General features: G+C 39.9%; 1 protein-coding gene across 1 annotated transcript; it reads right to left on the reverse strand.

The window, feature by feature from the left end:
* Positions 1 to 962: 962 nt before the first annotated feature.
* On the reverse strand, positions 963 to 19,447 carry Rchy1 (ring finger and CHY zinc finger domain containing 1). Its single transcript, XM_051170171.1, has 10 exons — positions 19,390 to 19,447; positions 19,131 to 19,348; positions 13,042 to 13,161; positions 12,700 to 12,815; positions 7,342 to 7,420; positions 5,032 to 5,076; positions 4,867 to 4,925; positions 4,750 to 4,776; positions 3,619 to 3,739; positions 963 to 1,561 (listed from the first exon to the last, which is right to left on the reverse strand). Exons 1-10 carry the CDS (start codon positions 19,445 to 19,447, stop codon positions 1,433 to 1,435), a joined length of 972 nt encoding a protein of 323 aa, XP_051026128.1. The 3' UTR covers positions 963 to 1,432.
* Positions 19,448 to 19,646: the final 199 nt, after the last annotated feature.

Here is a 19,646-nt window from a genome sequence, read left to right on the forward strand (position 1 = left end):
CCTACTTAGTCCAATTAGGAGCAGGGTTTCAGTACTCACTTAGCCATCCTTGCAGGATTTTTGACTGGCCTCATCTTGAGCAGGCAACCACAGCTGCTCTAAGTTCATGTGTACAACAACCTTGTCATGTAAAAACAAAAACAACCAGCATTTTCCAGCACTCCTCTTCATAGCTCTTAAACTCTTTCTATCACACCCCCCCCCAACTATGTTGATCCTTAAGCCCTGGAGATCAGGGGTTGGTACAGACGGCCCATCTATGGCTGGACACATTCTTTAACTTTGGTCCTAACTTGAGGCATATTTAATTCTATTAGAAAAGTGCACTCTCTCTCTCTCTCTCCCTCTCTCTCTCTCTCTCTCTCTCTCTCTCTCTCTCTCTCTCTCTCTCACACTCACACACACACACACACACACACACACAGTGTAAAAAGAATGATTCCAGAACAGCCAGGGCTACAAAGAGAAACCCTGTCTTGAAAAACCAAAATAAAAGTGTAAAATGAGAGCCCTTGCTAGTACCATCTCCTACTTCCGAGGATTTAGAAAATAATCCATTTGTTTACACTAAAAGCACACACAGCTCACACATTACAACAGAATATGTTGATCAAATACGAGGAACAGCAGAATGTAACACAACAGAGGCAGAACTTTGGAATTTAACGTTCGCTGTCATCTATAAAGCATCCAGACCCACTACTGCCTTAAATATGCTTGACAAACATCTGCTGGAGGAACTACTCTGTGGAGAAGTGACTTTGGCAGATTGAAAGAAATTACTTGCAACACTAAGAGTTGCCTTAAAGCCTTGGAAGAGCTTCATTATTTTATATGCCACTCTTCCAATCATTCATCTATAAAAACACCTCAAAAGAAAGAAGAGAATGTCTTTCACATTATAAAATGGCTTATATTGTCACAACAGAGGCAAAAATAGATAACCTTGGCGGCGAGGGGGGGGGGGAATTCTGTAAAAGAATCTTTCAGTATATTTTTTTTACAGTTTATTACATACAACTTTATTTATAGGCTCCAAAGGACTGTCTTGGAAAATTCAAAAGCATATGTAATCAGATTTTAACAATAAGAACTTAAAAATTACATCACAGTCCTTAAAATCAAAGGCTAATTAAAATTAAATGCAGTTCTATCAAGAACTAGAAATAAATTCGGTGTGCACAGTGTCACTTAAAGTTCCATGAAAACATAAAATATTTCTATGAATGTGGCTATGTCTGGGGAAACATCATCGGCTTCAAAGCTTGACAGTAAAGGAATTTCCAATCAACACACACAGAGGCTTCACCCAGGAAGAGTTAGGGTCATTTCATCCAGAGACCGTGAGTCCGTAGACACACAGGAAATGCTCTGCTGTGGATACAGCGTATGTGGATACACATAGTTAGGACACACTCGGACAGCAGGCTGCTCACTCCTGATCCACTGGAACTCTGTGGCCTCCAGCTTGAGAAGTATTGTAGGAGTCACAAATCTTACATTTCATGCCTAAGATATGGAACTGGACTGTGGATCTGCCGTTACAGTCATTGCAGAGAATCTGAAAAATGAAGAGTAAGGATTTTAAGCCTTGTGACCACAGTGGCATGATCTGCATTAACACTCATTTGACAGTCATATAAAAGATGTCTAAGCCTATCTGAAGTGAAAATGTCTTTTCTCCAATGAGTATTTTAAGGGTTAAGGCAGCTTTGAATTCAGAAAACGAAAATACAAATCTGAGCACAGAAGACTCATTTAAAAATAGTCCCTAAAAGTGAACATAATACAAGCAAGACAATTAGCATGGACATACTCAGATCTAATACTTTTCATTAAGGCAAACACTTAATATCTAAAGAACTGACACCCATCATGACTTATTTTTACTGGCACTCAGGATTTATCTTAACTAATAAAATATAAACTTGCACACACAGGAATGTTTCTGTGTGACTTTTAGATTCACTATGTATGCCTCAGGAGTGAACTCAGGAACTAAAGAGAGCTTTCTAAATGAGTAAAGCCAGAGCCTCTTGTTTATCTCTAAGATGACAGGGACGCAATCTCTTCTGGTGTGAAGATCTCAAGATCACAATTCTTCAGCTGCAAACAGACCAACATATAACTATGCAGCAGCCTTAGCATGTGCACATCATAAGCAATTTCATTTATCTTAACATAATTTGGAAAGCTACTCTTGAAAATGCTACTTAAAGACAGAGATTAGAGGTTGTCTAAGAAGTGACCACTAGTAGGTACAGTGTTGTTGAGGCTTTTCTGCTGTTGTTTTGGGGGTTTTAGGGGGTGGGGTTCATGTGTGCTTTTGTGTGCATCTATGTGTCTGCGTGGTATGTGTGCAAATGTAGGTACACATAGAGACCTGAGGTCAGTGTTGGAGGTCTTTCCTTCATTGTTCTCCACCTTCATTTTATGAGACACAGTCCCTCACTGAACACAAAACTCAATGATGCAATGGGCTGGCCGGCTGGCCAATGACTTTCAGGTACCTACCTACCTCCACTTCCTTAAGGACAAGGTTATATGACATGCATGACCATGGCCAGCTTTTCCTGTGTGTCCAGGACATTGAAACTCAAGTCACTGTTCGTGGGGCAGACGTTTGGGTACCAAATGAACCATCTGCTCAGCTCTGGGCATAGGGTTTCTTTGTAAGTGACAAAAATATTTGTGGTGCTATTCGTACAATTCTATAAATGTACTGATAGTCCCTGAATTGTGTATTTTTAAGGAATGAACTCCACTGAATGTGAGGTGGGCCTTCATAAATCTATTATTCCAAAGAAAGCATCTACACGAACACAGTAAACCTCAGCCTAAAGGAAACATCACAATTATCAGGTAGGATCTAAGGGATTTTCCACTGTCCTTAGTAACAAGTCAGCTAATGACATTAATTTTGGAACATTCCACAGTGAATAAACCAGAAGAGTTTTTGTTTTTGTTTTATGGTGCAGGACCTTGTTCATACTAACTACTACTGCGGTACATATCCAACATTAAAATAGTTACTTGGCTTTGTTTCATCCTTGTGTATTTGTAGATATTTATAATATTTATATGTCCAAATGTTATCATAACATCATCTAACTCTGATGTAAACTTAATGCTATACTGAAAAAGAAGCTACAAAGCAATATCTGTCATTTCTCTGTAGGGCCAAAGAATAAGCTAAATGAGACCAAATAAAAGTCTACAACAAAATACAAAAGGCAGTAAACATTAAAACTCAAAAGTTGGTTTTTAAAAAAACAATAAATATGTTCTCTTGAAACAAAATTTTGAAAATTTAAGTGAAGCACAGGCAAAATAAACACCAGTGATCCACTTGACTTTAGCTAACAATTCGCCAAAAATTCATAACGAAGCCTTTGCCTGCCATCTAGTGATGAGAGAAACTACACAGAGGGATTCCTAGGGCTTTTCCATCCCTGGTCTAATATCAGCCTAAAATTTTTAAATCGTTTGTCCTTTGCTTTAATTGATTACAAGGGCACTATGTCAAAGCAGGAATTTTTAGAATTTAAGCAAAGAGGCAAAAGTAAGAACGAATATCAGCAAGAAATCTGCAAAGTTCTAAGCATGGATTCTACTCACATCCACAGTCACATTCTGGTACTCCGATGGCATAGGAGTCTGTGCTACCTCGTTATCCAGCTGCCTCCAGTACCGCGTCATATCTAAGGCAGAGTGCATACACAACGGACATCTGTAGCCTCTGCAACAAACAGCAGGTGGGATCTACGTCAGCTCGGGTACACACAGAAAACACAGCTCACTGGCACATGAACCTCCAAACAATTTTTCAGGAACTTGAAAATCTATGCACTTAAAAAGATAAATAGTGGGCTGGAGAGATGGCTCAGAGGATAAGAGCACTGGATGTTCTTCCAAAGGTCCTAAGTTCAAATCCCAGCAACCACATGGTGGCTCACAACCACCTATAATGAGATCTGGTGTACAGGTGTGCAGGCAGAACATTATATACATAATAAATAAATAAATAAATCTTATACATAATAAATAAATATTTTTTAAAAGATAAATAGTAAATTCTATATCGTAGAATACTTTTAAATCCTAAGTTTTTATCCTTAACTCTCTAAAATAGAAAAGAACTAGTCAACATTCTTTGTAGAACTGTGTCTTTACTTTAAAATACCAATTAAACTACTCATTAGCTAAATAATTTTAATTTCTTAGGACGCTGATACAAAGAAATTGTATTCCTAAAAAATTGTTCCAACCATATTACTACTTCCTTTCTAAAGTTTTTCAAAAGTTGCTCCCTGTCTTGGTATTACATTTTTTGTTCATTAGTTGATAGAACCAAAACACACTTCTACTCTTTTTCCTATTTCTCATCTTATTTCAGTTCCAGTTTTAAAGAAAATTTACTGATTTTCTGTGCAGTTCATTGCTGGGCCAATATACTTAACTAATAAAATTTGAACACTATTCCTCAGTACTCTTTCCCCACTATATATGGCTAGAAAATAAAAGGTTTTGCCTGACTCAAGCTGTGGGGAAACAGGCATGATACAGACATGCAAACAGAGTCCTAAGACTCCCAGCTAAACACCAGTTATCTACTCTGCTCTCCTCCATATATGTATCTCCCGTGCCCAAGACAGTGTGCCCGGACAGTGTTTGCCCACTTCCCCACAGCCCTCCTCACAAAAAACAAACATCTTAAAACTGTAAATTTTAAAATCATCAAAAACTCACTCTTTCAACATTTCTTCATAACACGTTCTGAAAGAAAATAGAAGACATCGTTTCAGTAAGAGAATAGCTGCCTCCATTATTTGCAGACACCTGTGAGCAGGAAGGAAGGAATCTTACCTATGTAAGAGATGCCCGCATGGCAAGACATGAGCAACAACGCGGGAGGTGTGGATGTCCTAAAAGGAGAGAAAGCCATTAGTGCTTGCAAAAAGGCACTAGTAAGTACTGGTCCTTCAAACTCAAAACAGGAGATTTCCAAAGTGAAGAATATTCCACACTCACCTCCAAGCATATTGGACAATTCTGCCTGGAAACATTTTCAATACACTGTTCAAAGAAGAATTTTAAATTAACAAAAGTATCAAAAGATAAAAATGTCAACTATAACAGCATTAATAATATACCTATATCCTCTAAAGACAACAGTTTAGCAGGGCGTGGTGGCCCACCTGTAATCCCAGCACTCGGGAGGCAGAGGCAGGCGGATCTCTGTAAGTTCCAGGCCAGCCTGGTCTACAAAGTGAGTCCAGGACAGCCAAGATAACACAGAAAAACCTTGTCTCGAAAAAAACTAAAATAATAATAATAATTTTTAAAAAAATAAATAAATAATGCAGAGAATGGCAGCCCTGCCATTTATGAATCTTTTAGATTTAGACAAAACCACATACTTTAGAATCTATGTCATTAGGATGTTTCTGACAAGTCAATTCACTGAGTGAATGAAGTGCAAATGATATGAAGATGCAATGAGCTGGATGTGTGTACACACCATGTGCACTTCTGTACAAAAATGTGTTCTATACATGCTCTGGAAGCCAACAGAGCCAGAGAAGTACAATCCTTGAGGCTACTAACTCCAGGCTATCTTTGTTAGCTTGTCTTTTGTAATTCTTAATTTAATGACTTTTATTTATCTTTAGGCAAGGTCCCGCTACGGAATTCAGGTGAGTCATGAACTTGTGATATGTCTGCCTCAGCCCGCCAAGTGCTAAGACTACAAGCATGTGCCTTGACCTCAGTCAGCTTACCTTGCTATCACCCCAAAGTTTGTTTTATTGTTGTTGTGGGGTTTTTTTGTTTTTTGTTTTTCAAGACAGGGTTGTTGGTTTTGGGTTTTGTTGTTGGTGGGTTGGTTTTTGTTTTTTGTTTTTTTGATTTTTCAAGACAGCGTTTCTCTGGGTAGCCTTGGCTGCCCTAGACTCACTTTGTAGACCAGGCTGGCCTCAAACTCATAGTGATCCACCTGCCTCTGTCTCCCAGAGTGCTGGGATTAAAGGCGTGCACCACTACCACCTGGTACCCCAAAGTTTTTAAAATCAGACCATCTTTAACAAAGTCATATTCTGCTCATCAAGTTCCTCTAAGCTAGGACTGGGTATCTCGGGAGCTATCTTTACTCAGCCTCACTCTAATGAATTCTCTGTTATCATTTCCCAGTGTTCATTACTCATTTTAATTTTCCTCACTAAGGTACTATTTTAGGTCAAGTCCTATGTAATACTGTATTTCTACCACACTCTTTTACATTTATCTTCTAGAGAACATAGTGATTATTAATTTATTTCAAATATTCTTTGAGTCTATAAATATTCTCTCTCCGTTCCCCTACATCTGTCTGTCTTTCTCATCTTCAGACAGAAGGCTATACTGGAATGCCCTCTACTTTTTCACTTTGCTGACCCTGCATTCTTTAAATTCTTACAGTACACAGAATCAGTACTATGCCTATAGTACTTCATTAGATTGTTTTTAAATAGAGAGAGGGTCTGGAATTACAATAAAATTCCTATATCCATATTTATAAGTCTTAATTATAAAAGAAAATATGAAGTATACTTTCTCATTATTCTTAGAACACTATGTAACACTATATAACAGCATTATTCCTTTCAAATTTAATCTTAGAAGCAGTATCAATGATAAGAATCAATGAACCAACTGAGAAGCTATACTGGCTGGTTTTGTGTCAATCTGACACAAGCTAGCGTCATCAGAGAGGAAGGAGCCTCAGTTAAGGAAATGCCTCCATGAGATCCAGCTGTAAGGCATTTTCTCAATTAGTGGTCAGTGCCGGAGGAACCAGCCCACTGTGGGTGGAGCCATCCCTGGGCTGGTGGCCCTGGGTTCTATAGAACAACAGGCTGAACAAGCCTTGAGAAGCAAGCCAGTAAGCAGCACCCTCCATGGCTCCTGCTGCAGCTCCAGGACCCTGCCCTGTTTGAGTTCCTGTCCTGACTTCCTTTGATAATGAACTGCAATATAGAAATTGAAGCCAAATAAACCCTTTTCTCACCAACTTGCTTTTTGGTCATGGTGTTTCATCACAGCCACAGAAACCCTGACAAGAAGCTGTCCACATTATACTAGTAATTGCGTTAGGCATTCTTACATTACAGAAAACAAACTGTGCATCAAATGATCTGAGGCATACATTTTAGATTATCTACTTAATTTTGCTTTTCAGAAAAGTAAAAAATATAGTTGTGGTTGGTAATACATGAAAATTAGCATGTTTCCAAAACATATTAGAATTTAAGCTGGTTTTCAAAAATGCTAATATTTTTTAATTATGCAAACTGAATCATGTACCTTATGTTTTCCTTGGAGATTCGTGGCTAGGCATAAGTTACATTTCAAGCAGTGGAAAAAATCTTCCTTTGGACCAATCCTAACAAAACATAACATGAAGGCCAAAAGATTATTTTTTATCACACAATAATTTGTTCACTATATAATACCCAAATTTAGTCCCACTGCAAAAATATTCAAAGTGCACTGAGGAATATGGAGAAACTGCCATCTCTGCAGTGTCAAATGTAAACTCCACAAGCATAGTGGCACTCTAAGACTTTTCTTCTGTAAAGAAGATATAGCTGCATAGGACAGACACACAATCTGAGCTTTTTTTCTTACACAGCTCTACAGATGCCACTGCAACTAACTTACACTTGGAAATATATCCAAGGATTATTTCTGTCCACAGAAAACCTCTTCATTCTTCTTAATAGCCACAAAGTAGTCACATGGTATGGATGGATCGTTTTCAAAATTATTTCCTCACTGATATAATTTATAATCTTTACTTGCTACAATAATATAATTTTTTAAATGTCCAGGTAGCATTCAGCTCATATTTAGATTATTTTTTTCAAGATCCTAAGAGTGACACTATTGAGTCAGAAGACCCTGGTCATCAACTGTGATACTGGCAACCTGATGCCCACGAAGACTGCTAGCTCACATTCCCACAGACAGCGAGTATGATCCATGTTCCTCCCAAACTGGACAGCGTGGGCGCATGTGTAACAGACAAAATATGCTTTTTAACTTTCATCTCTCAAATTACAAAGGACTACTCTTTAATGCTAAGAATTGTTACTTCTCTAGTCTGTTGTCTATCTGTTCATAAAGCTCCACCTTAATTTCTATGTATTAAAAAGCCATCGGGAGCTTGAAAAATGGGTCAGTGGTTAAAAGCACACGCTGCTCTTGCAGAGAGAGGACCCACATTCAGCTTCCAACACCCATGGTGGGCAGCTCACAACTATCTCTAACTCCAGCTCCAGGGTATCTGACCCCTAGCCTCTATGATCACCTACATTAACACGCGCGCGCGTGCACGCACACAGACAAAATTTAAAATAAAAACAAAAAGTAAACTTAAAGGCCATCTATATGTTCCTTTATAGTTATGCTTTCTGCACTGTTTGAAAAACTCCTGTAACCTCATAGTCATAAACATATTCTCCTTTGTATGTTCTAATACTTAAAACAACTCATTTTTATATTTTATTCAGGTTGAAGTTCATTATAAAATTTATAATATAAACGGCAAAGATGTAATTGCTTGCTAGGGCCCATATTTCTATTCTTTGCTTCTTTTACACTAAAACATTTATTTAACAAGGCAGTTATTCAGACCTATCTTGAAAAAAGACAATTTTCCAGCGACTATGGAGGTTGTGAAAAGAAAGATAAATTTTCTGTTCTGAGAGGAAAGAGTCGAGGTGACACAGCGAGTAAAGGCACTGCCACCAGGCCCTGTAACTTGAGTTCAGTCTCTGAACCTTGAACAGTGGAAGGCAAGAACAGCCGCTTCCAGCTCTGACTTCCACATGAACACCATGGCACACAAATTAAATTTAATTAATAAAAATTATTTTTAATAAAGGAAAAACAATGTGCTTTCTCTTCCTCCTCACAGATCTACCTATTTTCCCCTGCCCAGAACATGAGCCCACAGAATCAAATGAAAGAAAACACCTTATAGTTGGGATGTGGGAGTGCTCAGCTATACAACTACCTAATTTAGGCTTTTCCATGAGAAATAAAACTCAACCTTTCATGAGCCACTATTGTGTTTGTCACAAAATACTAAAACCACATTATAATGAATATGTTTCAGAATCACATTTTTGCTTTTCAAATAGATACCAATTATCTTAATACTCTTTCGTAATTTAGAATATCACTTTTGCTCCTGACTCATATTCATAAATATCAAATCTTGACATGACAACGGGGGACTAATATATTAAAATAACATTTTTAAAAGGTTACAATGAGAGGATGATTTCAACTGTGCGGCAAATGCACTGACAGACTTTATGTTCCCTTTTGGTGTTCCTATTACTCCTTTAAAAAGTGGCTGGAGTAGTGACACACAACTGTAACCACAGCCCACAGGTGCCTCAAATACAAGAGTGACAAGTCTGAAGCTTTATCAGAACTCTCTCAAAATAAAAGTCATTATTTGATGTCCCACATGATTTCTGACTAGAGGCAGCATCCATCCCTCTCACCTAACAGGCTTACTTATCCTATCTTCTAATACCCGGCTCTATAAATCCTCTAGGGGGATGAACCACAGGCACTCCTTAAAGCAACTACCAGGGGCTGGAGCGATGGCTGCTCTCCAGGGGACCTGGGTCCCATTCTCAAAGTCTACACGGCAGCTCACAACCATCAGAGACACCCTCACGTAGGGTACAGGCAAAACACTCATACACATAAAATAAATAAAATTTTAAATAATTACTGAGCCAGACACATAAGTACACCCATTTAATTCCAGTACTCAGGAGGCAGAGGCAGAATACAGGTCAGCCTGGTCCACACAGTAAGTTCTAGGCCAGGAGGCCATATAGTAAGACCCTACCAAATAACAACAAAAACAAAATTAAAACAACAACAAAACAACAACAAGCAACTACTGAATAGATACTTCAAAGAGTTTTTAAAACAACAGCAAGTATTAACCTACTAAATACTTGTAGGTAATCATAATCATTCATCTCAAATATGACTCACATCATTTTGATACTCAGTAACACAGAATATGAAGCATTTTTCATTTAAGAATTTCTTGGCCAGGTGGGTTGGCAGATACCTTTAATCCCAACACTCAAAGCATAGATGAGTGGATCTCTGTAAATTCAGGGCCAGGCTGGTCTACAAAGTGAGTTTCAGGATACCCAGGACTACACAGAGAAACCCTGTGTACTACTAAAAACCAAACAAAGCAAAACAAAACCTTTCTAAATATTCAGTAGCTCAGACTTTTTACAACTTTGTTCTCATATGATAAGGACTATGATAACCTAGAAACACAACATTCTTAAAGATTTACAAGGCAAAATTAGCAAGTTACAAGTCCTGAGAAAGAGTGAAGATTAAACTCAGCACTTACAGAGTCTTCAGCCAATACTGATACTGTCCCCTAATCCAATTTCTTTTTAATAAATTCTGTTCTAAATCAGGGAGTGGTACAGGCCTTTAATCCCAGCACTCAAGAGGCAGAAGCAGGTGGGTATCTGTAAGTTCGAGGCCAGCCTGGTCTACGGAGCTCGTTCCAGGACAGCCAGAGCTACACAGAGAAAGCCTGCCTCAAAAATAAATAAATATATAAGTAAACAAACACCATTCTAAAGATTAAAATTTTATAATATTATTCTATGACACTTTCCTTTTGGAGAGATCTTCCAAACACCAAGAAAAACGTCCTTAATAGAATAAACTCACTCAAGTTTGTAATTATCATATGATCCATGGAACCTTTTTACAAATCTGGTACATTTACAGTGTGTGTGTGCGCGCGCATGCACACTCCCACATGCTCTCATATGCATATTCATATGCATGTATCTGTGGGTGGGGCGGTGGGCGTGTGCATAGCACTGCAAGCATGTGGATATCACAGAACTGTCAGAAGTCGTTCTCTTTTTCCCTTTTGTGCTGCTCAAGGCATTGCATCGTCTACTACAAAGGTATTGAGTCTGAAGACGCCCTCGTAGTTTTTTTTCAGGTTTTCTTGATAACAGTTGAGAAAGCCGAATTTTTCATTTTTCATTCAAAATGGCAAAAAGTAAAATAAAGACAAATGCAGAGGCACATAACCCCAGTCTGGGCTTTTTCTACCTACTTCTAATAACATTTTCGACAGACTGTTCTTATGATAGGGAACTGTTTGCACATTGTAGAATTTCTAATAGCACTCTTGGCTTCTACCCAGTAAATGTTATAGTATTACCCTGTCCCTGGCTATGACAACCGAAAATACTCTCTCAAGGCAAAATCATCCCTTCTAAGGAAGAAAGGAAGGGAGAAAAAAAAGAAAGAATACATTAAGTCTCAGCAACATAACCACCCACACATGAACTCAACAAGGAAGACACCAATGAACATGGCAAACTGCACAGGGCAGCTGTGCACTTTGCTGGAGGAAGTATGTCCCTGAAGGGAAGCTTTGAGACTCAGCTGATTGCTAATTCTCACCTTAACCCTAACAAAGCACAACAGGGGCTGAGTGAAGCGGGAAGCAGGAGAGATGGTCCTCCCCAGGGAAGAGCACACCCACTGGTTGCCTAATACCAAACCGTCAGCTCTGAAAGCATACATACAATTAACATTGTATGGACTCAACAGATTATATTTAGGAATATATATGTACATACAAGTATATATGTGTGTGTGTGTGTATACATACATATATGCATGCAATAACAATTAGTGGAAAAAGAGGTCACGAATTTGAAGGAGAGTAGGGAGGAGTATATGAGAGGGTTTGAAGGGAGGAAAGAGAAGGGAGAAACGTAGATTACAATCTCAAAAATAAACAAAAAACAGAAAGAACCACTGCACTGAACTCCTAATGATGAGCCTACAGGCAATATATCAGATAATAATGTTTCGATGACCATATATTCAATGAATGGTCTCATTTAAAACAAAACTAGACAGTGGTGGTGCACACCTTTAAACCAAGCACTTAGGAGGCAGAGGGAGGCGGATCTCTGAGTTTGAGACCAGCGTGGACCATGTAGTGAGCAGTGAGACACTATTTCAAAACTAAACAAGTTAATTTTTTAAACTATTTGTGCTTGTTTGAATGAAATTGTCCCCCACAGGCTCCAGGATTGGCTGGCATACTTGGTTTCCTGTTAGTGGTGATGCCTGAGGAGGTTTAAGAGGTGTGGCCTTGCTGGAGGAAGTGTGTCACTGAGGGCCAGCTTTGAGACTCAGGTGTCTACCAGTTCTCACTCTGGCTCCTGCTGACAGTTCAAGACTTGAGCACTTGGCCACCTGCTGCCAAACAGACTAATCTTTGGGAACCACAGCTCTTCTAAGCTGCCTTGGTCATAGTGTTTTGTTTTTTTTTTTTAAGAGATTTATTTATTTATTTATTGTGTATACAGTGCTCTGCCTGCATGTACAACTGAAGGCCAGAAGAGGGTATCGGATCTCATTATAGATGGTTGTGAGCCACCATGTAGTTGCTGGGAATTGAACTCAGGACCTCTGGAAGATCAGTCATTGCTCTTAACCTCTGAGCTATCTCTCTAACCCCTAGTCATACTGTTTTATCACAGCAACAGAAAAGTAACTAATATACTGTTATTGCCCAAATGTACTGGAAATAACTCAAAGAGGACATTTTATATACAGTACCTACAAATCCCACAGTTCTCACAATGATACTGCTTCTTATCTTTGTCAAACAGATGGCATATACTGCAGTAATATTCTCCAAACACCGTGCTACAGTCTTCACAAGTCTGTTGGGACTGAAAAGGACACATTAATTAAAAACTCGAGTAACTTTATCAAAACTACTTAAATATCCAGAATCTATGTTAAAGTATGTTTAGCTTATTTTTATGTTCTTAAACATCTAAGTCAACAATGTTACTTACTCAGAGAGTTAAGTCTCATTTCCAACTTTTGATTAAACTTTTTCAATCTATCTTAAAACTTTAAAAAGACATATGGCAGATGTCATTAAAATCTTACATGTTGGATTTTTTCACAGTTGATGCACTGCACTTCCTTTACTTTGAAACGATCTAGCTGATGATCTTCACTGTTGTCATGACACAGCCGGCAAGTATAAAGCTTGTCACAACAAGGTGCCTAATACCCAGGGGAGCAGAGGGGAGATAAGGAGAAAAGACAAGTTAATTACAAAGAAAGAAAATTCCTACCTCCTTCTCTGGACCAAGGTCAAAGATTACAACCAAAAGATATGTGGCTAGCATTCATTTCTTGGCACATTTAATGCTAATAATATTCCCCTTCAATATCTGTTTGAATGACTCTAATACAACTTTAAAACACAAAAATTATGATAGAAATCTCTAGACAGAAAAATCAAGCCCATAACATCCAAATCTCATTCTCAGCCTAAACAGAAGATAAGTAATGCCTTCTCAGACATTACCAGAAAAAAACAATCATTTATATACCTTAGCATCTAAATACAAAACTAATATTTACTAATTATGATGCACACACCAATATTGCATAGGATGCAATAAATAAATTTTAAAAAAAGAGACAGTTTTGTTTTGTTTTATTTTTTTGGTTAGGGCTCTCTATGTAGCCCTGGCTGTCCTGGAACTACGTAGAACAGTCTGGCCTTGAGATTGGATTACTCCTGCCTCCCAAGTACAAGGATTAAAAGCATGCATCACCACACCCGGCCTCACTGACTTTTGAGAATGTTAAAAATTGCCAGTTGTCCACTGAAATCTGTTCCCTCCTTTCTGAACAGACTGCCCAACTACTGTATAGTTGATCATATACCTTAAAATATATCAAAATAATACAAGAGAAAACAAAAATCTTGACTCTAAAACAACCAAGTTGGAACAGAGGCTCTTTACCCACCTAGATCATACTTTGGAATTGTTATGTGGAAAGAAATATACAGAAATGTATTCTTTATCATTTAAACATCATTACTGTTAGGTCATTTCATTTTACATACTTAACTTTTACCCTGTTATATCAAGAAACGCCCAGACTTGGGATGTAGATTAGTGGAACAATTACTTGCCTAGCATGTGCAAGGTGCTCATTTCCCATCATTCAAAAAATAAAAAAGAAAGAAAGAAAGAAAACAGTAAGGTGTACTGGCTGGTTTTGTGTGTCAACTTGACACAAGCTAGAATCATCAGGGAATGTGCAGCCTCAGCTAAGAAAATACCTTCATGAGATCCAGCTACAAGGCACTTTCTCAATTAGTGATCAATGGGCCCAGCCCATTGTGGGTGGTATCACCCCTGGGCTGCTGGTCCTGGGGTCTATAAGATGGCAGGCTGAGCAAGCTATGGGAAGTAAGCCAGTAAGCAACATCCCTCCATGGTCTCTGCATCAGCTCCTGCCTCCAGGTTCATGCCCTGCTTGAGTTCCTGTCCTGACTTCCTCCAACGATGGACTATGATCTGAAAGTGTAAGCCAAATAAACCCGTTTCTCCCCAAGTTACTACTTGGCCATGGTGTTTCATTGGCTCAATAAAACCCCTAATTAGAACATAAGTAAATTAAAAAGAAGAAGAAGAAGAAGAAGAAGAAGAAGAAGAAGAAGAAGAAGAAGAAGAAGAAGAAGAAGAAGAAGAAGAAGAAGAAGCAGCAGCAGCAGCAGCAGCAGCAGCAGCAGCAGCAGCAGCAGCAGCAGCAGCCAGGTGTGGTGGCACACATCTTTTAATTCCAGCACTCAGGAGGCAGAGGCAGGTGGATCACTGTGGGTTGAAGGCCAGCCTGGTCTACAAAGCGAGTTCAGGACAACCAAGGCTACACAGAGAAACCTTGTCTCAAAAAACAAACAAAAAGGAAATTCCTAGGCCAGTATAAGGAAGCTCCCATGTTTGAAAAATATGTCTAATTGAGAAGCAGACAAAGTGATGAATAAGAGAAAGATTTGACAGAACAGGATAGCCAATTCTCACAAGAACAGGGAGTAAAGAAGAGGTGACTTTAGAGAGAGCAACAGAGAGGAGAGGGAGAAGGCAGTTGAAGAGAGAACAAGCTAGACACAGGTGAAGATAGAATGAGCAAGAGACTAAGGAACCAGAAGATTAGAACAGATGGCTAGTTAGTCTGAGGCCAAGCAGAGCAATTCAGTCAGAAGCTGAGAAAAGCCAGTTTGAATCAGTCATCCTGGAGAGGAGTTTGAGCCAGAACAGCTGAGTTGAACCAGCTAGCCAGAATTCAGAAAGAGCTAGAAAGGGTGTGCTTATTAAGCAGTAAGTCTCTGAGGCTGAAAAAACTCTAGGCCTGGATTAGAGGCTGGAAGCTTCCAGGGCTAGGCCTAGGTTAGCACAAGGAGGCAGTAAGTCTCAGAGACAATTCAACAGGAGAATAAAAGTTACTTTTACAGCCTAATACTGTTTCTTTGCAGACCTGCACATTCCTAATGGCTTCCTATGCTATCACTGAACCATAACACAGTTCATCCTTTAAGTGCTGTAACTGTTACTGGCTACATTTTTCTCCAACATGACGCCTACCTAAATTTTAGTGGAGGACATCCACGGCAACCCTTTCACACCTACATGTTCTTATTTTAAGTGGCCTTGTATCCAGCCCTTCTCTACCAAAGTCTCATACTTAAGACACAGCAGCTCACAAACACTTTGGTCTCAGGACTCTGTTACACGCTAAGGCTCTTAAGGAAATCCAAGAACTTGGTTTATGCGGACTATAGCTACCAATATCTCGTACCAAAATTACTAATGTTTTTAAAACATTGTCAATCTTTTCTCTTCCATGAGTCTTCACTCCTTCCCCACTTTTGAGAAAATGTCTGCCTTGAGTAAACTCAAGCTTGAATGACCAATTTTTTTCAAGTGAAAAATTGTTCATAAACAAAGCAACTAATTTACTTCATAAGCCAACCTAAAAACTTTTCCTCAAGTAAGCCAAAGTACTTGCTAAAAGTTTTGCACTTGTCAAAAAGTTATTAAAAATATTTATGAGCTAAGATTTGATAGATATTGATATTAATCTTTTAGTGCTTCATCAGTGATGTTTTTAAATGACACTGGCTCTAACTATAGCTATGCTATAGTGTAGCATGACTGCTTGATTCATACACAGGGTAGTTGTAATCATTACTTTCCACCATCTGTATAAATGTCAACACACTGTATACAGACTATCTATTCCACAAAGTGGTTTTCAAGGGATTCCTGGAGGTCCAGTTATCACACTCTGGAACTGCTGCTCCAGAGAAAGGACTCTATCTCAACTCCAAGCATAAAATTCTCTTAATCGCTAAGTCTCTCTTACTTTCAACTAACTCCAAGTGTTCCTTGCACACAGCGTAACTCCCTCATCCCTTTCTCCAAATACTAAACAAGCAAAATCCTAACACTAGTTAAATCCCACTCCTACCCACTGACGTGTATCAGAAGCTGGAGTAAAACACCACCATACTGTTTGGTCTCCTTTTTTGTTTGTTTGTTTGTTTGTTTTTAATTTCAGGGCTTTAGTATGCAATAGAGAAGGACACACTTTTACATGCCCACCCCCTAGCTTTTAAACTTAATTACTCTGAGATTCCTGGAAGCTGTCCCCCCCCCCCTTTATGATCTCCATGTGAACTTTCGACGACAGTAAAATAATCAGGAAAACTCTTAAGTTTTTTCCCCTTAAACACAGATACCATTATCAATAGAATTAATTTTTAAACCAATAGAAAAAATATACTAGAATTTATCACTAAACTAGCTTTTTTTTTTTTTCTGGAGGCAGAGGCTGGTGGATCTCTGAGGTCCAGGCCAGCCTCGTCTACAGAGTGAGTTCCAAGACAACCAGAGCTACACAAAGAAACCCTGACTCAAAAAGGTAAAGGAAGAGAGGAAGGGAGGAAGGGAGGGAGGAAGAAGGGAGAAAGGGAGGGACATAAAAAGCAGCATTTCTCCATGGCCTCAGCTTCAGTTCCTACCTCCAGGTACCAGCCCTGCATGAGACTCTGCCTTGGCCTCCCCTAATGATGAAGGATAAATAATAAACCCTTTGCTCCCCAAGTGCTTTTTGGTTATAGGGTCTATTACAGCAACAGAAAAGCAAACTATTACCCTCTCTGACTTGTCTTCTTTTACAAATAATGTACAGTTTGCACCCGCTTGCAGCTAAGATCTGCTTCATTTGTGTGAGGCATCTTACCCCTCTGACTCCTCAGGAACAGTAGGAGCCCTAGAGCTCTTGCTTTTCCTGCCACATTACCAAAGGACCTGTGAGATCATCTCCCAGTAAACAGAAACATACTGTAACACATATTTCAGTCTCCTTTGCAATAAAAATCCAAAAACTCTCTATGCTATGTTATTTCTAGTATCCACACCAAGGAATCTTTCTCCTGGATCCTTCCATTGACACTTCTCTTGTCAAGATCAACGGCGACCTTTCCCTTGCCAAAGCAAAGCCAACTGCCACTCTTTATCCTACTTCAACAGCTGCACCTGATCTGGCAGGTGATGTGCTCCTTGAAACCCCTAAGTAGGCCTCTCCTACTTAAGGAAGAGGGAGAGGGAAAAGAAAAACAATGTTTGACACTCAGGGGAAAATATCCTAAGTGCAGGAGTAGGGGGGGGGAAGGCCAAGATGCTAAATTCAGCCTCATACCGCACTCTGAAACTGTAAAAATACTTCAGTAGAAATGTAATCAAAAGAATAGTATTGAACTCCTTACACAACATTAACCAGTTTGAAACAAATTCATCAAATGAAATGCAAAAATGTTCACCAAACCATGGCCCACAGAAAAGGGTTCATCTTACAGACCTAAGCCTATCATTTCATCCTAATTTTCCAGGTCAGTGAGCAGCAGGAGGGCTGACTGGTAAAGAAAAAAAAAAAAAGACTGAGTGGTAGTTAATATTTCCTAACCCTCCTAACCACTGCATGTGCACTGTACGCAATCATCATATTGTTTATAAAGGAGGCTTTTCCCCCTATTGGCGGGGAAGATTGAACCTAGGGACTCCGTGATGAAGACAGTACTCCAGCAATGACCTGTGTATTAACCCACCCTCTTTTTTTTTCTTATTGGCAACAGCAGCTTCAGGCTGGTATTCCTTCTGCCTCAGCGTCACAAATAACTGGCAGCACTTGTCTGCTGGAACTACAAGCCTTTGCCACTAAGACCAGCCATGAAAAAGAGGACGTCTAAAATTGCCATTTTTTAAATGTACAAACCATTTAAAAAGCAGCTTGCTCAAAATTACAGAGCAAGTTAAGGGCAGAACTAAAGTATAGGAGAAAGCTATAGAATTCCAGCCGTCAACGTTTCTTCTCAGTGGGAGAGACTTCTGATGACTGAAGCCAAGGCCCTCAGCATTTTCAGCACTTCACTGGCGTTCTAGTGCTGAGTTACACACACATCCCCCGCCCCCCAGCTCAAATCTCAGGCTTTCTCAACAAAATATTCACACTGCTTCTTGAAAACAAAAAACAAAACAAAAAAAAAAAACAAAAAAAAAAAAAAACAAAAACAAAAACAAAAAAAAATCAGGAATCAGTGTGAGAGCCACTTTTAAACACTACAGATAACTAGCATGTTTCTCAAGCTGCAAAAAATAATAGCATAGATATATTGAGCACTTCTCCGATAGCCAAATTAATGGCAATTACACAACTGTCTCATTTCACACATTTTTCTCCTTGACAGGTCTGGGCATACTCCCTGACTATACTCACTATACGAACAGAAATTATATTCTGATTTTCCCTTCCTTATCTTTTCTTCACCATGCATGGCCCTGGAGAAATGCTTAGAACAGGCCTTACAACTGTCTCGTCCTCCTGTCAACCTCAAAGGATGAATAAACCCGCTGGTGACGTGACTTTGTGCAAGGTCCGGACCTTTGCAAACAAGAACTCTTGCTTGCAAAGTACGAAAGCGTAGAGCAAGCACAGAGCTCATACTCGTCTCACCAAAAACGTTCCCTGCAAGGGGAACCCAATTCCAGATGGAAGATAACCTGACAAGCAGCTCACTCGAAAACGTATGCCCAAGATTAACCGGTTGCCTCGCCCAACCTGCCCCAGCCTGCCCCGGCGGCAGCTTATCAGGAAATGCCCTTTCAAGTCGTCACCTTGAGGAGACAGCCTCTGTCATAATGCTCGCAGCCCCGCCGCCCTCGCTCCAGGCTGGGGACGCCATTTTCCTGCGCCTCCGCCGCCGCCGCCATCTCCTCCACCTCCCCCACCTCCCCCTTCGCGGTCCACAGAACCTTCCCCCAGCTTGGAAAACCACGCCTTAGCGCAGCAGCGCCGGTCTGAGAGCCCGCCTCCTCCTCAGAGCAAGCTGCCACTACAATCGAGATGGCGGCCGTTCACGTGACCCAGGACAACCGGATTTCCGGTTCCTGGTCGAAGGGGCGGAAGTGAAGTGAATCGCTGAGTCCGTCATCGACGTTAGTCGCTGTCTTCGCTGCTAACGGTAGTAACTCTTAGGTTGGCTCCTCTATCCGCCCCTCCCCGCATCGCTGCCAGCCCAGATCCCGGGGCGAAGGAGACGGAAGCGACCCGCGACTCTGAGTCCGGCCTGCTGCGGGGCTGGCGCCCGTGAGGAGAGGCCCCGTCCTAGGCCTGGCCCCGCCCTCGGCCTC

The sequence above is a fragment of the Acomys russatus genome, chromosome 28 (genome assembly GCF_903995435.1).
Source record: "Acomys russatus chromosome 28, mAcoRus1.1, whole genome shotgun sequence".
Classification (NCBI taxonomy): domain Eukaryota; kingdom Metazoa; phylum Chordata; class Mammalia; order Rodentia; family Muridae; genus Acomys; species Acomys russatus.